At 45.3% G+C, this 16,389-nt stretch overlaps 1 protein-coding gene across 19 annotated transcripts; it reads right to left on the bottom strand.

The window, feature by feature from the left end:
- Nucleotides 1-2,865: 2,865 nt before the first annotated feature.
- On the bottom strand, nucleotides 2,866-15,411 carry LOC103554733 (leukocyte immunoglobulin-like receptor subfamily A member 5). Of its 19 annotated transcripts, XM_070633404.1 has the most exons (15): nucleotides 15,265-15,390; nucleotides 15,128-15,163; nucleotides 14,662-14,946; nucleotides 14,113-14,412; nucleotides 13,784-13,828; nucleotides 13,639-13,683; nucleotides 6,732-6,776; nucleotides 6,586-6,630; nucleotides 6,440-6,484; nucleotides 6,294-6,338; nucleotides 6,148-6,192; nucleotides 6,001-6,045; nucleotides 4,069-4,197; nucleotides 3,385-3,434; nucleotides 2,866-3,304 (listed from the first exon to the last, which is right to left on the bottom strand). In XM_070633404.1, exons 1-15 carry the CDS (start codon nucleotides 15,296-15,298, stop codon nucleotides 3,167-3,169), a joined length of 1,332 nt encoding a protein of 443 aa, XP_070489505.1. In that variant the 5' UTR covers nucleotides 15,299-15,390; the 3' UTR covers nucleotides 2,866-3,166. The 19 variants fall into 19 exon arrangements, with proteins under 19 accessions (XP_070489505.1, XP_070489506.1, XP_070489510.1 ...); XM_070633405.1 differs by lacking the exon at nucleotides 15,128-15,163 and having other exon boundaries at nucleotides 15,265-15,411; XM_070633409.1 differs by lacking the exon at nucleotides 6,732-6,776.
- Nucleotides 15,412-16,389: the final 978 nt, after the last annotated feature.

Below are 16,389 nucleotides of genomic sequence, written 5' to 3'. Positions count from 1 at the left end.
CCTTTCCTGCCATCCAGAAGTAATCATTGAACATGCTCATCTGCATCCTGTTGTTTCCCCTTAAAATTATATCTTGAACATTTTCACTCCTTTCTCTCTGTCTCTAATGTAAATGAACATGAATTATATATATAATTATGTACATGACCAAGTAGAAAACCATTCAGTCATTTAAATCATGCATATAGTATAATAGATAACAGTATATATATTACATCTAATATGTTATACATATATAAATATATAAATATGCACATATAAATATATTTGCATAATTACATTACATATTACAATGTTAATATATTTAACATGTATAATATATAGTTTATTAAATATTATATAAATATATAAATACATAAATATGCCCGATATAAATGACTGAATAGTTTTCCATTTGGTCATGTACGTAATTGTCTTTATCATTCTCACAGTTTACTTTTATATATTTTTTGTGTTTGTGTGTTTATGTGCACATGTGTGTGCCTGTGTTTGTGTGTGTGTGTGTTTGTGCGGCTATTTAAAGAACACTGAACTGAGAATTCCTGAGAAAAGGAGTTCTGCATTGTGTAACCATCTCTTGATGTCAAGTTTCTGGAATGGGTTTGTTGAGTCAAACGTAACCCACATCTGATATTTTGAGACATGTTGCAAACTACCCTCTAGAAATTCTGCACCAACTGACGCTTCCGCCAACTTCTTCCTCTGACTCAACCACAGAAGCGAGTCAGGCACCGCAGACTCTGAGTTGCTACCTTCTGTGCAGCTCTAAAATCTGCTCCTGCTTTCCACACCAATGACCTTATTAGGCTCAGACCAGACCTTCTGTAATGTAGATTCTTTTGCCAGTCTTATGATGGACTCTTGTCTTCAGTCTCCTCCCTTGTAGTCCAGTCTCCACGGTGGCCTCCAGGAAGATCTTTCTCAAACACAGTTTTGATCCTGTCCCTGCTCCATTCAAAACTCCTCCTTGATTCTCAATCCCTTTTCCATAAAATCCAGACTTAATGTGATTTTCAAGACTTGTTTAAATCTGGCCTCAGCTGATTCCCAACTGTCTTATCTCTTTTCACATTTTTCCTCCACTTGGTGCTCAATCCAAGCTAAAGGTTTGTGGTTCCTAACACATGAGGTAATACTTATTTACAGCGTCTCTTTATCAAAAGTGATGGTAGGCTTTTTAATTTTATTTTTTAAATAAAAATTGTGTATGTTTAAGGTGTACATGATGACGACTATAGTTAATAATACTGTTTTGAACTCTGGAATTGCATCTTATAGACGTGGGTCCTTTGCTATCGCCTCTGCGGTTGATTTCTCCCCATCCTGTTAACTCCCACTGGTTAACACCCCATTGGTTATCACTTCCAGATAACTTGACCAACTGCATTGTTACAGAATATTCTACCTAACTTTCTTCACCTGCTAGACCAGGGGTTGGCAATGTTTTCTGTAAAGGGCCAGATAGTAAATATTTCAGGCTTTGTGAACGCTAATTCCTATCTCAGAGACTCAGCTTTGCCATGGTAGTGCAAAAGTAGCCACGGGCAATATGTAAATGAGCATGGCAGTGTTCTAATAAAGGTTTATTTACAAAGACAGGTGATGGGCCAAATTTGGCCCATGAAGCGTGGTTTGCCAATCTCTGGTCTGGTGTAAAGTTCACCAAAACTGCAGGCTGAGGGTCAGTGTCCTGTTTCTGTAAATAAAGTTTTACTGGAACATAGTCGCTCCAACCATTCATTTACATATGAAGTTTGCTGACTTCTGCACTATATCACTGGTTCTCAACCTTGGTTGCACGTTAGAATAACCCGGGAAGCCTTAAGAAATTTTACTGCCTGCAAGAGATTCTTATCTAATCAAAATGGTGGAAGGTGGAAATCTTTGTTTCCAGGATTTAAAGATTCTTTAGTTGATTTAAATATGCAACCAAGATTGAAAATCACAGTACTCGAGCCATATCTCTTAAGTTGTTGTCTCTTAATTGTCTGAATTTGAAACAGTGGGATTTTATACTTTTCCCGAGCCATAGAATCAATCTTCAACTCTCCTTCTCTATCTCCTTCCCCAACAATTCTCATCCAAACTAAAGTTTGGGAACCATTACACTAGACCAGGTGTTGGCAAATGTTTTCTGTCAAGTGTGAAATAGTAAATATCTTAGGCTTTGAGAGTCATCTGTTCTCTGTTGCATCTCTTTAACTCTGCCATTACAGTGTGAAAGCAACCACAGGTAATATGTAATGTGCAAATGAAACTGTATGACTCTGTGCCAATAAACCTTTACTTATAGACACTGAAATTTAAGTTTTGTATAATTTTTACAAGTTGGAAAATATTATTCTTTTTTCATATACTTCCATCCTATTTGGGGTCCTTTGGTCTTCATGAATATGGCTATGCCTATTAGCTTGATTGTGGTGATGGTACCACAGGTGTTTGCATGTGTCCAAACTCATCAAATTGCACACATTAAATATGTGCAGTTCTTCGTGTATCAATCAACCTCAATAAAACTGTTAAAATAGTATTCTTCTTTTGATTTTTTCAACCATATAAAATGTAGTGATGGCTGCACGACAGTGTGAGTGTACTTAATTCCACTGAACTTTACACTTAGGAATGACTAAGATGGTAAATTTTATGTTATGTACACTTTACCATTAAAATGAAGCCAAAAAAGGGAAAAAATATAAAAATGTAAAATATATGGGCTGTACAAAAACAGGTCGCTTGCTAGATTTGGCCCTTGGGCCATAATTTGTTGACCTCTACACTACACAAGAAATTCTTTGGCAAGTGGGATGGTTTTAGGATCTTTTCCATGCGTCTAGGTTGTAACACAAAACCTCACACTCAAGAGGATTTAAGTATATGTGTTTAATCGATGAATAATGAAAACTTATGAAAAGTTACTGCATCATTCTTTTGATAACTTTGGAGGGTTGAGGAATTGCTGGGCAATGACAGTAGAGATTCTGGAACTGATTGGGTGATAATCTTGAGGTCTCTAGATTCAGAGGGGGTGGCAGGACTTCTGAGTGAGAGGGGTCCCCTCAACCGGGCTGACGGCCTCAGATTTAGCATCAGCGATTCCAGAGGAGGGACCTTCCAATGGGCAGCTGTAAGTCCTATTGCCCATGAAATGCTGGCACCAGTGTGTGGCTTATTTTAGGGCAAGTATTGCATACTCGCTAGTCTGGGTCTGTCTGGGCAACGAGGGTGTGGCAGCTGTCCCCTGTGTGGGGACACTGCAGGTCACCTGGGAATAGGTGACCTCCTGAGGGTCTACAGCTTCAGAGGCCTGAGGAAGAAAGGGAGACTATGAAAAGCAGGTGTGACATGGGGGATTTCTGGGGGCAGCGTAGAGGAAGAAACTCTTACTTGTCCATCCGTTGGTCCATCCTTGAGCTGTCTCTCTTTCCTAGCAGCATCTAGAGGGAAGAGGAGATTGTCACGGACTGCATATTTGTGTCCCCTCAAAATTCATCTGCTGAAACCCTGACTCCCAATGTGATGGTATTTGGAGGTGGTGCCTTTGGGAGTTAATTCAGTTTGGATGACATCATGAGGGTGAAATTCTCATGCTGGGATTCGAGTCCTTCTAAGAAGAGGCCAGAGGTCTAGATGCCTGTCTCTCCACTGTGTGAAGACACAGCAAGACGGTGGCCATCTGCAATCGAACTCTCACCAGGAACCGAATTGTCAGCACCTTCATCTTGGACCTCCCAGCCTCCAGAACTGTGAGAAATGAATGTTGTTTGAGCCTCCCAGTCTACGGTATTCTATTATAGCTGCCAGAATGCACTAAGATGGAGGTGGTCATGTTTTCAGAGAGGGCTGTAGTGGATTCCCCCAGCTCTCTGTTCTGGTTTCCCAGATGGGAGCCGGGTTGCTAGAAGTGATGGTAATCAGAGCAGGAGGCAACAAAACAGCCCACACCTCCTTGCCTCTGGATTCCTTCAACCGCCTCCCCTGCTCCCAGCAAATTCCCCTCCCCATTTCTTCTGTACAATTTGCACCACCAGGGTCTCTGTGTGGGCTCCCCTCCCCCTTTCAAGAACATACTGTTTTTGGCCTTGCAACGGTGGAAGATGAATAGGAGGAGGAGGAGAAGGAGCAAGAGAGTAATGGCCACTGGGACTCCAATCAGAATGTTCTGGTATTTCTCCCAGGAGTTTTGGTTGTCAGGTGAGGCTACAAAAGAGACAATAGCTTTGGAGCAGCTGCCCTTTATAAGGTACCTTCACACAAGGCACAGTTTCTGGGTGCCGTCTCAGATCCCATCACAGTCTCAAAGCACAGAACTGTTGACCCCATTTCTTGGAAAAGAGGAATGAGCTTTGACCACCTCACAGTCATAGATGAGGAAGCACTTGGAAACGGAAATTTGTGTCAATATAGAGATCAGCACGTGACGCAGATCAAACCTGGCACATCACTGTTACTGTGTGGCCCATGAGCTCAGAATAGATTTTACATTTTTAAACTGTTGACACAAATCAAAAGAGGAACAATATTTTGCAACACGTGAAAGCTATCTGAAATCCAAACTTCAGTGACCGTTCGTACCGTTTCGTGGGAACATGACCTTGCTCCCTGGCTTTTGTATATTATCTGTGGTGGCTTTGGTGCTACAAAGTCAGAGTTGAGTAGCTGGGGAGACCAGATGCCCACAAAGCCCAAAACATCTACTATGTGGCCGATTATGGAAAATATTTGCCCACCCCTGAAGTAGAGGAAGAACAGCTCAGGAAAGAGCCAGCAGAGAAATACAGAGCGTGATGATAGCAAAGCTGAGAGGAGAGCTCATTTCAAGAATTAAGAATTCAGCAGTTATATCGAAATTTGTATGGAAAAAGTATGCATTTGCACTTTGTAAAAGCAGCCACAGACAAGACATAAAGAATTCTTTATGTGTTGGCTAGATTCCAATAAAGCTTTTTCTTTTTTTTAACCAAACGAGCACCGAGCTGGATTTAGCCCTCAGACCAGTCTACCAATCTCTGTTCTGTCAATCTCTTAGGTATTTTGACCCCAATAGATTTTGTTTGCGAGCGTATTTGTCTTTTCCTTTAGGATTCTCTTCTCCCACTACCCACAGTGCCTGGATTATTTTATCTACTTGCTTTGTGATCTTCATGCTCAGCAATTCCACACTTGTGTCTCCAGTCCTTCATCCTTCTGGCTCAAGATTTATAAAGCTAACTTCCCATTGCACATTTCCCCCAGAATGAAGCACGGCCAACTCTAAAGCAACAAATCCAAGTTGAAACTTCTCCTCTTGCCCCTGATCTTGGAAACTCCTCATGTGTCTATTTCTCTGTGAATGGTCCCCCAATGCACCCACATCACAGGCACCGATAGAGAAGTGACTTGGGACTGGAAGTAAGTTCATATTAAATTCTTCTGAGCATATAGGCAGGGAGTGAGAGCGGCCGCACCACAAAAAGTCTTGTCTCAACAGTCCTTAGTCATGTACAGAATTTGCTTCTATATCTGTGGGGAAAATGGTGCTCAGAGGAGGGAAAAGACTTACTGAGGGGGGCACAGTGAATTAGTTGTAGAAACAGTTTTCATAATTTTAGTGTCATCAGCCCAGTATAGGGATGAAGCCTCCAGAGAACCCAGTTGAGTCTAGAGTTCACTAGAGCAATTATCCTGAGCTGATACTATGAGTATTTGCCCTTCTGGGAGTAGGGCAAATGGGTAAGGGGCTGTGAATCCTGGACGCTCTCAGGAATATTGGAAATGTGGATCAATGACGAATGACATCTATGGATAGTACTGATTTTATTTGCAATCCATACACTCTCTAACCTTCTGCTCATCCTTGTGGAGAGCAGTCCCTATATCTGTTTGCTGTCTCTGCCTCCAGCCATCAGAACTCCTCTTGAAAAGCTGGCTGTATTTCTGGTAAATAGCCTTCTACTCCAAGTCTGAGAGAAGAGAAAATGGAAACTCCTCCTTTCAGTTTTCCGCCTAAACTCAGTTACTCACCAGTTGAATTTTGGGGGTTCGTGGGGTCTCCACGGTCAGGAGATTCTGCAAATGGGGATGAAATGTGGGTGGTTTTCTTCCTCTCTGCTCAGGCTCTCTTCTATTTGGATGTTTTTTAAAGTTTTCAACCTAAACTCAGTTACTCACCAGTTGAATTTCGGGTGTTCATGGGGTCTCCACGGTCAGGAGATTCTGCAAATGGAGATGAAAGTGAGTGGTTTTCTTTCTCTCTGCTCAGGCTCTCTTCTACTTGAATGTATTTTACAGTTTTCCACCTAAACTTGGTCACTCACCTTTTGAATGTCGGGGATTCATGGGGCCTCGAAGGCCAAGAGCTTCTGTAAATGGGGATGAAATGTGAGTGGTTTTCTTTCTCTCTGCTCAGGCTCTCCTCCACTTGAATGTTTTTTAAAGTTTCAACCTAAACTCAGTTACTCACCAGTTGAATGTTGGGGATTCATGGGGTCTGGATAGTCAGGAGCTTCTGCAAATGGAGATGAAATGTGAGTGGTTTTCTTTCTCTCTGCTCAGGCTCTCCTCCACTTGAATGTTTTTTAAAGTTTCAACCTAAACTCAGTTACTCACCAGCTGAATGTTGGAGATTCATGGGGTCTGGATAGTCAGGAGCTTCTGTGAATGGAGATGAAATGTGAGTGGTTTTCTTTCTCTCTGCTCAGGATCTCCTCCAATTGAATGTTTTTTAAAGTTTCAACCTAAACTCAGTTACTCACCAGTTGAATGTTGGGGATTGATGGGGTCTGGATAGTCAGGAGCTTCTGCAAATGGAGATGAAATGTGAGTGGTTTTCTTTCTCTCTGCTCAGGATCTCCTCCAATTGAATGTTTTTTAAAGTTTCAACCTAAACTCAGTTACTCACCAGTTGAATGTTGGGGATTGATGGGGTCTGGATGGTCAGGAGCTTCTGCAAATGGAGATGAAACGTGAGTGGTTTTCTTTCTCTCTGCTCAGGGTCTCTTCCAGCCAGATTCCCAATGAGTACACTGCCGTTCCCAGCCCTTGGGCATGTGGTACGAGAGCAGCATTGGGGGTGAGGGGGAGTGAGTTCCTCCGAGCTTTTGTATAAACAGATGGTGCTGACACGGCCTTCCCACCCCACTGTCCTCCCTTTTCCCAGTCCCCGCTCTACCTGGACACTGTCAGTCTGCAGGAGGGGACCTGAGGATGGATGGGCTGGGGCTTCCTCACCTCTGACCTGAAGATGCAATGGGTCACTGGGGCGAGACCACACATAGGGGTAATGTTCAAAGAGTCCGTAGCATCTGTAGGTCCCAGTTTGTGTGGAGGAGACTTGATTCAAGAGGAAGACAGCCTCGTGATTACCACCCTGGTGGCTGATGAGTTGGTTCTGGATGATGCGATCTCCATGTTCTTTGCGAAGAATAAATGCTTCAAACTTGAGTGTGGAGAAACATTGTAACTTCACATTCTCCCCAGAAGCCACCACATTTCTCGTCATGCTTGATAGGGACGGTTTGTCATAAGCATCTGAGGAAGAAGGAAGTTTGGTGACAAAGGGAGGGACACCTGCATTGTTCGTTTTTGTTTCCCGGGAGCAGACATGGCTCTGGTTTCTATCACCTCATTGTCCTTCCCTGAGGAGTCTGTCTCTGCCTCACCTCTGATTCCTTCCTAGGGATAGAGGTTTTGGTCCTCTGTGCTTGATATCTGCAATGTCTAGTACTTCGCTCTGCAAAGAGGTCAGTCCTGGCTCTGCTGCCTCTGTGTCCCACTCACCGGTCATCACCAGCTGCAGGGGCTCACTGAACTGGGACCAGCTGCCTCCACTCTGATAGGAACAGTGGTACAGCCCTGTCCTGTCTGGTGTCATCTCTGTGATACTGAAACTGTTGATCGTCTTAGACAGCAGTTGTTTCTCTCTGTCCGAGGGCTCAGGGCTTCCCACTTTAGATATCACATATTCTTCAGCGTCTGCAGGCCCTTGGCACAGGATGGTCACAGGACTCTTAGGTCCAACCGTGGATCCAGGCAGAGCTGTGATGCGAGGTGGGGAGAGATTTCCTAGAAGGAAGGGAACAGGCATGGACTTACAGGTGTGTGGGTTTCTCATGCCGTCCTTCCACTCCTCTCCTCTTCCAGCCACTGGCCCAAATGTGGAGTCCCGTCTTCCCAGCAGTCAAGAGAACTGATATCTGGCCTACACCAGGAGTAGGGTCCTGGGAGTGTTAAGAGGAATACTCACTGTTCTGTGCCTGAGTGTTCTGGCCTAGATACAACCCTGGAAGGAAACAGCGGGTGAGACAGTTTAGCCTCCTAGAACTGCTGGACCTGCCCCCCTGTAGCCTGTATTTGTAGCTGGGCCCTTGTCTCTCAGACTCACCAAGACAGAGCAGGGAGGGAAGCACCACGGACATGGTCCTGTGCCCAAGTCGGCCTGCTGGCCCCAGCAGTGCTGCTCTGATCAGGAACAGGCTTGTCTGCAAGTGACACAGACCTCCAGGAAGTGTGGGATGGCGTAGTTCTCAACCTTAGAGTGAAGGCAATCCACATCCTCTTTCCTCCTCCTGGGTGGGGCTTGCAGAAGTGCCTGACATCATGAAGACGTTCATCACCTGAACTTCCACCTACAATCAGTCCAACCTGATCCCTACTTCCTGTCCCAATGCCACATGAGCCTTTTAAAGTTTGTATATAAAGCCAGCGGTAAGAGAAATCACAGGCAAGGAGCAGGACCGAAATAACTGCCAGGACTGCTCTGACAGACCGTGTGAGCTTGTAGCTCTCGCTTTGTAACACTGAGATTATATCTCTTTGTGTACAGCAGGGGCAACGATAACGAACTTCTGAAAAGCTGTCCTCACAGCGTGAGCACGTTGTCCAGAACAGGCTCTGCCAGAGAGGCAGTAGCGTAATTATTAGTTCTTCCTCTTCGTCCGTCGATAGTCCCAACACGTTGTTGGCATCGATCCTGTCCATGGGGAAAATGGTGAACCTAAAGAAGGTACTTTCATTGCATTTTGTCACAGCTTAGTTCTCAAACCATCACACTGGCTGAACCTTACTGAGCAGCTATTCTGTCCATTCTTCTGGATCCATATGTAATTTAGATTTAAAATCATCCCCTCGGGGGCAGCCCGGTGGCACAGTTGTTAAGTGGGCATGTTCCTCTTTGGCGGCCCAGGGTTCACCGGTTCGGATCCCGGGTGTGGACATGGTGCCAATTGTCAAGCCATGCTGTGGCAGGCATCCCGCATATAAAGCAGAGGAAGATGGACACGGATGTGAGCCCAGGGCCAGTCTTCCTCAGCAAAAAGACAGGATTGTTAGCAGATGTTAGCTCAGGGCTAATCTTCCACAAAAAAGAAAAAAAAAAATCTTCCCCTCATTCTGTTGACATGAGGCATTCTTCTCCATAAATCTGAAATAATTTAATAGTAACCCTCACTGAGTTTTCCTTTACGAAGATCACATGGGGGAAGGTTACTTATAATCTTCAACAAAATGGTGGTGGGTTGGATTATTCCACCAAGTTATTTAGTCAGCTCTTAATTCATCAGATTCTTGGACCTTAGGTCCATTTGTAGAATCATATATAGTTCTGCAAAATCACAAATATCTCCTGCTTCTGCTCAAATTTCTGTTTGGTTGTTGGGCATTACCAGCGTCTTCACAGCCCAGTCAATTAGGCTCAGACAAATCAGATCCCTATGTCTGTATCCTTGGGTCACGGCCTGGTCATAGAGAAACGTGATGTGGAGTTTGTGATTGGAGGTGTTGGTGGCTGAGGAGAAGGGGTTTCTCCAGGACTGAGAAGATAATGGAAGGTTCCAACTCAGAGGAAGAGGCCGACAGGTCAAAAGTGGTTACACAGGGCTTTCCTCTCTTTGACACCAGGGGAAGTATCCATATCTGTCTGACTCTCTATCTATCATCTCTCTCATCTCTCTCTCTCTCTCTCTCATTTCTCTCTGTCTTTCTATTTATCCATCATCCCCCTACATATTTCCATCATGTATATCTCTCATTTATCCCTATTTATTTATCATTACCTACATCTATCTATTAAACTTTACCATCATCGTCTCTCATCCATACATCATCTATCATTTATGTGTCTTTTATTGCCCTATCAATACCTATGTCTCATCTGTCTATGATCTATCTATCTATGATCTATCTGCCTATGGTCTATCTGTCTCTGCCACTGAACCATTAAAAGAGTCAAGAACATAGCAGTCACTATTTCCCAGGAGAACCATTTCCAGTCACATTAATTACTGTTTCTTTGCTCTCAAACTATTTGGACTCATTTTTTTTTTTAAAGATTTTTTATTTTTCTCCTTTTTCTCCCCAAAGCCCCCCGGTACATAGTTGTATATTTCGTTGTGGGTCTTTCTAGCTGTGGCATGTGGGACGCTGCCTCAGCGTGGTCTGATGAGCAGTGCCATGTCCGTGCCCAGGATTCGAACCAACGAAACACTGGGCCGCCTGCAGCGGAGAGCGCGAACTTAACCACTCGGCCACGGGGCCAGCCCCTATTTGGACTCATTTTTAAAGGATATCTCATAGGACTGGATTGTTGTGTTCTAAAACCTGCTGTCTATTTTTTACAGTCTGAGGACTAAGAACAATTTTTACATTTTTAAAGGATGGAAAAAAATAAAAAAAATTTAATATTTTGTGATTCAATGAAGATGATTTGAAATTCACAATTTAGTGTTTGTAAACAAATTTTATTGGAACCCAGCCAGGTTCGTGTGGCTCTGTGTCACCTACAGTAGCTTTTGTGCGACAACAGCAGAATTGAGTGGTCGTGAAGAAGATCAGAAGACTGACAAAGCCCAATATATTTACTATTTGTCCGTTAGAAAAAGCTGTCATTTAGAACATGACAGTGACGGCAGGAAGAGTCTGAGCAGGCGTTCAGATAAAACATCCAAGAAAAAGTTATGCATGTGCTAACACTGAGAAAAAGTGTAGGAATTAGCCAGAAGAAGGGAAATTTGGTGAGGTGACAGCAGCCAGTGTTAGAGAGCTCTTAGAGAGTGTCATCATGGGGCAGAGAGGAGAACAAAGAACAAGTGGTGGACCTTAGAATCTACCTGTGTCTACAGAACGGAGTATCCTTCTTGTTAAACTCTGAGGATATTTGTGATTTACTTCAGTAGGTTGGAGCTAAGAGTTCCAGAATGATTTCATCAACTCAGCTGTAACAGGAGTCTGATCTGACCATTCTGTGAGTCTGTTGTTTTAGTGCCATGCTCTTAAAGGTGTTCCTTTTCAGAAAAAACAAAAATAAACCCCAAACTGGAACAATGGCTAACATCACAAACATCGGTGTTACTTGAATCGTGAAAGAAACACACCAACATAAACGTTCATACTTTTACATTTGCTTTGTATATTCTGTAAATTAAAAGTAAAGGACGTTATTGAAAAAAATCAGCATTTCTATTCCTAGACCAATTTTTTTCCCCTCAAGTGCAATAACTCCGGAACTTACACATTCAGACATACAGAACCAGGATTCGTTAAGCATCTCTCTCTCTCTATTTAGATCATGTCCTGTCTCAAATTCTAAAGAATATTAAATATTCAATCCCCACGTCTCCCCCAGGAGTTAGTGCACAAGTGCAAGCACAGCCCTGCGCTATGGTCAGATATACTGAGCTCCGGGAGGTCGGCTGAATGGTCCCCCTCAAGTTGTGCTCGTCTAATTCCCAGAACTGTGAGTGGGACCTGCCACAGCAAAGGGACATTGTGAGGCGAGGAAGATGAGAATCTGGAAACTGAGAGATTATCCTGGATTATCTTCTTGGGCCGAATGTCACCACAAGGGTCCTTATAAGAGGGAAGCAGGAGGGTGGGAGCAAGAGAGAGAACAAGGCGGGAAGGAAGCAGAGGTCAGAGAGGAGAGAAGATGCTACACTGGTGGGTTTGGAGATGGAGGAGGGATCCAGAAGGCAAGGAATGCAGGCGGAGCCCAGAAACTGGAAAAGGCAGGAACACAGACCACAGCCTAAAAGAGGAACGCAGGCCTGCAGACACTTTTTAGACTCCTGCTCTCTAGAACGAAAAGAAAATGAATTGGTGTTGTTTTAAACTGAAGTGTCTGGGGTAGGTTGTTACAGCTTCAACAGGAAACGAATCTTCTTCATTATCTCAGTAGATGACATGGCCAGGGCCCTATCTCCTCTAGCTGCTCCCCCAGGGTCCACACAATCCTCAGATGCCAAAAGAGGGACATCAGTGCTGTCATTACACTCAGGTGGGGGCTTGTCTGTGTCCATTTAAGGGCATCTTCTGGCTGTACCAGGCCTCAGCCAAGAGCATCCCCAGGACCAAGAGAATCAGGCCAGCCATGCTCAGCCGGACTTGATTCTCTGCAGAAAGATGCCAAGCAGCAGGCTCTGCGAGAAAAAGGACAGAAGGGTACAGAAGAGGCATCAAGGCCCATTCTGCTAACATACTCCAAAACCCGAGCCCATTTCTCCAGTCTACTGGCTCTGGCATGTAGCCTGCCCAGCAAACCCCTCACTGGATAAGCCATTACTTACCTTTCGTTCCTCCTGTCATTGAGACTGTGGTGGTGATCCTGACAGGGAATTCTGTGATCAAGAAAGACAGGAGTTGGGAACAGGGTACCTCTTCTTGCCCATTGGAGCCCTGCCTGCTCTTTCCTTGCTATTTCCCTGTGATAAGCCATGGACTCAGCAAACAGGGACTGTCCCCCTTGACACTCTGTGGGCACATGAAGCTTCTCTCTACCTCATGCCTTTTGCACCTGCTCTTTCCTGTGCCTGCCCTGCTCCTTCTACAAAGATCAGCAGTTATCAGGTGAACGTCTGGCGTTCGTGGGATCGGGATCGTCAGAAGATTCTGCAAACGGGGCTGAAATAGGAGTGGTTTTCTTTCTCTCTGCTCAGGCTCTCTTCTAACCGGACTCATAAAGACTGCACGGCCCTTCCCTGGCCCCTGGGCTTGTGGTAGGATAGCAGCATTGTGGGACATTGGGGGTGATTTCCTCTGAGCTTTATGTATAAACAGATGGTGGCGACATGGCCTTCTCACCGTGCTGTCCTCCTTTTCCCAATCAATGCTTTCGCTGGACACTGCCAGTCTCCAGGAGGGGACATGAGAATGGATGGGCTGAGGGTTCCTCACCTCTGTTCGGAAGCTGCAACCGGTCACTGGGGTGAGGCTGCCCATGGAGGGCATTGCTGAAGACACCGTAGCATCCTAGACACTCTCAGGAATACTGGAAATGTGGATCAATGACGAATGACATCTATGGATAGTACTGATTTCATTTGCAATCCATACACTCTCTAACCTTCTGCTCATCCATGTGGAGAGCAGTCCCTATATCTGTTTGCTCTCTCTGCCTCCAGCCATCAGAACTCCTCTTGAAAATCTGGCTCTATTTCTGGTAAATAAGCCTTCTACTCCAAGTCTGAGAGAAGAGAAAATGGAAACTCCTCCTTTCAGTTATCCACCTAAACTGGGTTACTCACCAGTCAAATGTTGGGGGTTCATGGGGTCTCGATGGTCAGGAGCTTCTGCAAATGGAGATGAAATGTGGGTGGTTTTCTTTCTCTCTGCTCAGGGTCTCTGCTACTTGATGTATTTTAGAGTTTCAACCTAAACTCAGTTACTCACCAGTTGAATGTCGGGGATTCATGGGGTCTGGATAGTCAGGAGCTTCTGCAAATGGAGATGAAATGTGGGTGGTTTTCTTTCTCTCTGCTCAGGGTCTCTGCTACTTGATGTATTTTAGAGTTTCAACCTAAACTCAGTTACTCACCAGTTGAATGTTGGGGATTCATGGGGTCTGGATAGTCAGGAGCTTCTGCAAATGGAGATGAAATGTGAGTGGTTTTCTTTCTCTCTGCTCAGGGTCTCTTCCAGCCAGATTCCCAATGAGTACACTGCCGTTCCCAGCCCTTGGGCATGTGGTACGAGAGCAGCATTGGGGGTGAGGGGGAGTGAGTTCCTCCGAGCTTTTGTATAAACAGATGGCTCTCACACGGCCTTCCCACCCCACTGTCCTCCATTTTCCCAGTCCCCGCTCTACCTGGACACTGTCAGTCTGCAGGAGGGGACCTGAGGATGGATGGGCTGGGGCTTCCTCACCTCTGACCTGAAGATGCAATGGGTCACTGGGGCGAGACCACACATAGGGGTAATGTTCAAAGAGTCCGTAGCATCTGTAGGTCCCAGTTTGTGTGGAGGAGACTTGATTCAAAAGGAAGACAGCCTCGTGATTACCACCCTGGTGGCTGACAAGTTGGCTCTGGATGATGCGATCTCCATGTTCTTTGCTAAGAATAAATGCTTCAAACTTGAGTGTGGAGAAACATTGTAACTTCGCATTCTCCCCAGAAGCCACTACAGTTCCAGTCATGCTTGAGAGCAATGGTTTGTCATAAGCACCTGAGGAAGAAGGAAGTTTGGTGACAAAGGGAGGGACACCTGCATTATTCATTTTTGTTTCCCAGGAGCAGACCTCGCTCTGGTTTCTATCACCTCATTGTCCTTCCCTGAGGAGTCTGTCTCTGCCTCATCTCTGATTCCTTCCTAGGGATAGAGGTTTTGGTCCTCTGTGCTTGATATCTGCAATGTCTAGTACTTCGCTCTGCAAAGAGGTCAGTCCTGGCTCTGCTGCCTCTGTGTCCCACTCACCGGTCATCACCAGCTGCAGGGGCTCACTGAACTGGGACCAGCTGCCTCCACTCTGATAGGAACAGTGGTACAGCCCTGCCCTGTCTGGTGTCATCTCTGCGATCCTGAAACTGTTGATCGTCTTAGACAGCAGTTGTTTCTCTCTGTCCGAGGGCTCAGGGCTTCCCACTTTAGATATCACATATTCTTCAGCGTCTGCAGGCCCTTGGCACAGGATGGTCACAGGACTCTTAGGTCCAACCGTGGATCCAGGCAGAGCTGTGATGCGAGGTGGGGAGAGATTTCCTAGAAGGAAGGGAACAGGCATGGACTTACAGGTGTGTGGGTTTCTCATGCCGTCCTTCCACTCCTCTCCTCTTACAGCCACTGGCCCAAATGTGGAGTCCCATCTTCCCAGCTGTCAAGAGAACTGATATCTGGCCTAACCCAGGAGTAGGGACTTGAGGGTATTTAGAGGAATACTCACCCTTCTGTGCCTGAGTGCTCTGGCCTAGATACAACCCTGGAAGAAAACAGCGGGTGAGACAGCCCAGACTCCTAGAACTGCTGGACCTGCCCCCTGTAGCCTGTATTTGTAGCCAGGCCCTTCTCTCCCAGACTCACCAAGACAGAGCAGGGAGGGAAGAACCAGGGACATGGTCCTGTGCCCAACTCGGCCTGCTCTTCTGAGGAACAGACTTCTCTGCAAGCGACACAGACCTCCCGGAAGTGTGGGACGGCCTAGTTCTTCCCCTTAGGGTGAAGACAATCCACATCCTCTTTCCTCCTCTTGGGCGGGGCTTGCAGAAGTGCCTGACATGCTGAAGATGTTAATCGCCTGAATTTCAATCTACAACTAGTCCAACCTGATGCCTACTTTCTGTCTCCAATGCCACATGAGCCTTTTAAACTTTCTATATAAAGCCAGTGGTAAGAGAGATCACAGGCAAATGGCAGGACTGAAATAACTGCCAGGACTGCTCTGAAAGACACGTGAGCTCATGGCTCTTGTTTCTTAAGGCTGAGCTTCCGTCTCTTTGTTTACAACATGGGGCCATGATAATGAGCTTCTGAAAAGCGGTACTCACAGTGCGTGCCCAGTGGCCGGAAGAGGCTCTGCCAGAGAGATGGTAGCGTAATTATTAGTTCTTACTCTTCCTCTGTTACAGTCCCAACAATTGTTGGCACTTATCTTGTCCGAGATGAAGCACCTAAACACGGTACTTTCATGGGTTTGTCACAGCTTTGTTCTCAAACTATCACAGTGGCTGAACCTTCCTGAGTAGCTATGGCATCCATTCTTCTGGATCAATGTGTAATTTAGGTTTAAAATCTTCCCCTCGTTCTACCTATGTGAGGCACTTTTTTTCATGAATGTGAAATAATTTAATAGTAACCCTTCCTGAGTCTTTATTTATGAACATTACATGGTGGAAAGTTACTTATAATCTTCACCATAACAGTGGTAGTTTGGATTATTGCGTCAAGTTATTTAGTCAGCTCTTTTTTTTTTTGAGGAAGATTAACCCTCACCTAATTGCTGCCAATCCTCCTCTTTTCGCTGAGGAAGACTGGCCCTGAGCTCACATCTGTGCCCATCTTCCTCTACTTTATACGTGGGACGCCTACCACAGCATGGCTTGCCAAGTGGTGCCTTGTCTGCACCTGAGATCCGAACTGGGGAACCCCAGGCTGCTGAAGCGGAACGTGCAAACTTAATGGCTGCGCCACCGGGCCGGCCCAATAGTC

The sequence above is a fragment of the Equus przewalskii genome, chromosome 9 (assembly GCF_037783145.1).
Source record: "Equus przewalskii isolate Varuska chromosome 9, EquPr2, whole genome shotgun sequence".
Lineage (NCBI taxonomy): Eukaryota > Metazoa > Chordata > Mammalia > Perissodactyla > Equidae > Equus > Equus przewalskii.
Note: the sequence above shows the minus strand (reverse complement) of the source record. Positions and strands in the feature narration are given on the sequence as shown.